The sequence below is a fragment of the Musa acuminata genome, chromosome BXJ1-9, assembly GCF_036884655.1.
Source record: "Musa acuminata AAA Group cultivar baxijiao chromosome BXJ1-9, Cavendish_Baxijiao_AAA, whole genome shotgun sequence".
Lineage (NCBI taxonomy): Eukaryota > Viridiplantae > Streptophyta > Magnoliopsida > Zingiberales > Musaceae > Musa > Musa acuminata.
Window position 1 is genome coordinate 18622139 of NC_088335.1, and position 3061 is coordinate 18625199.

The following is a 3061-nucleotide window of genomic DNA, read 5'->3' on the forward strand; positions in this document are numbered from 1 at the left end:
ATGACATACAGAGCACAAGTTCAGATTACATCATAGCTTTATAAAAATTCTGATTCCTCTGTTTCTCTGAGGAATCTCTCTTCCCTATGGATTTTGGGTGACAGGATTGGATGGAGTAAGATGATTTTAGAAATATGAAACAGAGGAATCTCTCTTCCCTATGGATTTTGGGTGACAGGATTGGATGGAGTAAGATGATTTTAGAAATATTTCAACATATCATGCTTCATATCTTTTCACCTCCATTGTTGGTATGGGGACAGAAAAAGGCTCCTGCTTCCTTATCAATCCATTCTAAGTCATATTTATTCTCTTTCCATATTGAGGAAAACTTCTTTTTCCTCTGAGTAACATTGAAATAACATATTAGAAGAGATAATATATCAAATGGATTCACTGAATAGAATAATGAACATGTGTGAGTATTTTTGGAACATACTGACAAATGAGGCTAAGGGCTTTGGGATCTGCAGAGCAACTGGCTCTGTTTTTGGGGCTTATCACAAAGCCATACGGCTCAAAACTCCCTTGGGTGAGAAGGACAGGCTCACATGACCTCGACGACAGAATTCATAGGCCCCTCCCCCCACCCTTTCTATTGCTCCCTTAAAGAATCTATACGATCTTAACTCTCTCTCTCTCTCTCTCTCTCTCTCTCTCTCTCTCTCGTCTCACCAACTTCCCTTTTGGTTTAATGGAAGCCAAAATACCCTATCACAGCCTTCTTTTGGGAACCTTCTGCGACAGTCGGTAGGGGCAGAAACAAACAGGCTGCGAAGCCAATCCTATACACAGACGATATTTAATCTCTCTTTCCATGGGGGTCAATGAAAACCTGACCAACCTCTGCACCACTTGTCTTTAGTCAAAGCTGAAGGTACCGACCCCCATCCCTTTGATTCTTTCTCCTTCATGATAGATGTAAGTCGAGGAACAGAAAAGAAACGATGAATTGTACGTGGTCGATTAATACTTGTTAGTGTAGTTACTAGTCGCAGTTTTGTTTTCTGATACATATCAGATGGAGTTCACAAGTGGAAGAAGGGATGGATTGTACATTATAGGAGAGGAAAAGCAGAAGGACGCCTTCACGCATCCTTCCATCTTTGCTCTATCTTCTTCCTCCTCGTCACCATCCACATCCACTGCCTTCAGATGGCATGTTCGTCCATGTGATGGAGGCGCCGCCGGAGATGGCCGCAGAGAAAGCGATTTCTTCACGGAGAAGGAGCACATGTTCGACAAGGTGGTCACGCCGAGCGATGTCGGGAAGCTGAACCGGCTGGTGATCCCAAAGCAGCATGCCGAGAGGTACTTCCCGCTTGACCCGGCAGCGCAAGAGAAAGGGCTGTTGTTGAGCTTCGAGGACCGGACGGGGAAGTCGTGGCGCTTCCGCTACTCCTACTGGAACAGTAGCCAGAGCTACGTCATGACCAAGGGCTGGAGCCGATTTGTCAAGGAGAAGAGGCTCGACGCCGGGGATATCGTCTCCTTCGGCCGCGGTGTCGGCGAGTCTACAAGAGATCAGCACTACATAGACTGGAAGCCGCGGCCAGTGAACCGTGACATACCCATGCTACCGTTAAATCCGCTCACCGGAGTATCCTTGGCGCGTCCATTAGGACCATGGGGCGGCCAGTTCTTCATCCCTCCGAGGGCAGGACACGACCACCACCGCCCTGGTTTCGGGTACAACGGCATGAACTGGGGCAGTACCGGTGGAGGTCAGCTTCTTTTCTTTAGATCTTCGATGGCGAGGCCACCGCAGATTGCAGCGCAACGTGACAGCGGCAGCGGCCCGCCCATGGTTCTCAGTTCACCACCACTCGTTCGCAACCAGGCTGAAGCCAAGCGCGTTAGGCTGTTCGGTGTGAACCTCGACTGCCCGGAGTCCAAAGCCGACGAGCATTTAGTCCCTAGTGCTCGATCTCCAAGCGCAGCACAGCTTCAGCCAGCTTCAACGCTCCCCTTCCACCCGCTTCCTCACGGGAGCATGGAGTTCTCGGAAGCTTCGTCATCAACCAACAAGGATCTACACTTACCTTTGGATCTTGGCTTGTGAGAAGCAACAAGAGATCAAGAGACGACAACACCACCATCATCCTCCTGAGGAACTGAATGGATGCTGAACTTGGTGCGAGGAAGGTTTACAAGATTCTTTTCTTGAAATATGCACTTCTACCTGAGAAATGGAAGGATATGGAGGGATGTATCTGCAGTAATATTTCTTTTTCGTGTATTTCTTCTTCTATATAATCTTTGCTTCCAAGTGTACGTATTTTAATTGACATATTGGCTTCATCTAAAACAAACTTTTCAAAATGTAGAACCATGGGAAATTTGCTCAAACAATTTCTTGTTCTTCCAAATTCTCTTATTCTTTATGTCGGGTTATTTCTAAAGTAGTCGACATGCGTTGCGTTGGAATGGAGGACAGACATTGGAGCTTTAAAAGGTTAATCTAAATCCTTCTCCTTCGGTTTATCTTCTCTAATTCATTCTGATTCCGTCTTTGTGTTCTATCAACCATGCATTATGGACATCTTATGTCAGGAGCATACGTATCGCTTTCAATTATTTTCACTTTTTATTTGGAGAGAGAGAGAGAGAAAAAAAAAAGAGGAAACGAAAGCCAGAAATTGTTTATGCGTCTTCAACAAAATCTACATGTTCACACAAATTGTTTATGCGTCTTCAACAAAATCTATATATTATTACTTGTTAGTGAACTACAAGTAATAATATAAGCAAGCTTTCGAAAGAGGCTGTTGGCTGGTACCATCTGTGCTAACAACATATCAAGTTGTATGGACTCTTAATGGTTGAATTAGCTTTCTCACGTATGTACTATGTGTTCGGGAATCAATTTGATCTTCCTTCGTGTGTGTCACTCGAGAACCCTACTCTGAAAATGGAACTCATTCTTAGTACTTAATATCTTATGTGTTATTTAATTTTTTGAAGATGAAGCCTTTGGATTCTCTCTTTCTCATACAGAACTTGTACTTTTAAGCAGTTACTTTTTTTCCTTTTCGTTTTAACTTAAATTTATGTTACTGTA

The 3061-nt window shown here is 44.3% G+C and overlaps 1 protein-coding gene across 1 annotated transcript; it reads left to right on the top strand.

The window, feature by feature from the left end:
* The first annotated feature begins 944 nt into the window (after positions 1-944).
* Positions 945-2339, top strand: LOC135594306 (B3 domain-containing protein Os03g0120900-like). Its single transcript, XM_065084702.1, has one exon. The coding sequence runs from the start codon at positions 1022-1024 to the stop codon at positions 2060-2062; it is 1041 nt and encodes a 346-aa protein (XP_064940774.1). The 5' UTR covers positions 945-1021; the 3' UTR covers positions 2063-2339.
* The last annotated feature ends 722 nt before the right edge of the window (positions 2340-3061 follow it).

Bases quoted from the DNA above. Each gene is read 5' to 3' on its own strand.
- LOC135594306 (XM_065084702.1), top strand. From the start codon at position 1,022: ATGGAGTTCACAAGTGGAAGAAGGGATGGATTGTACATTATAGGAGAG.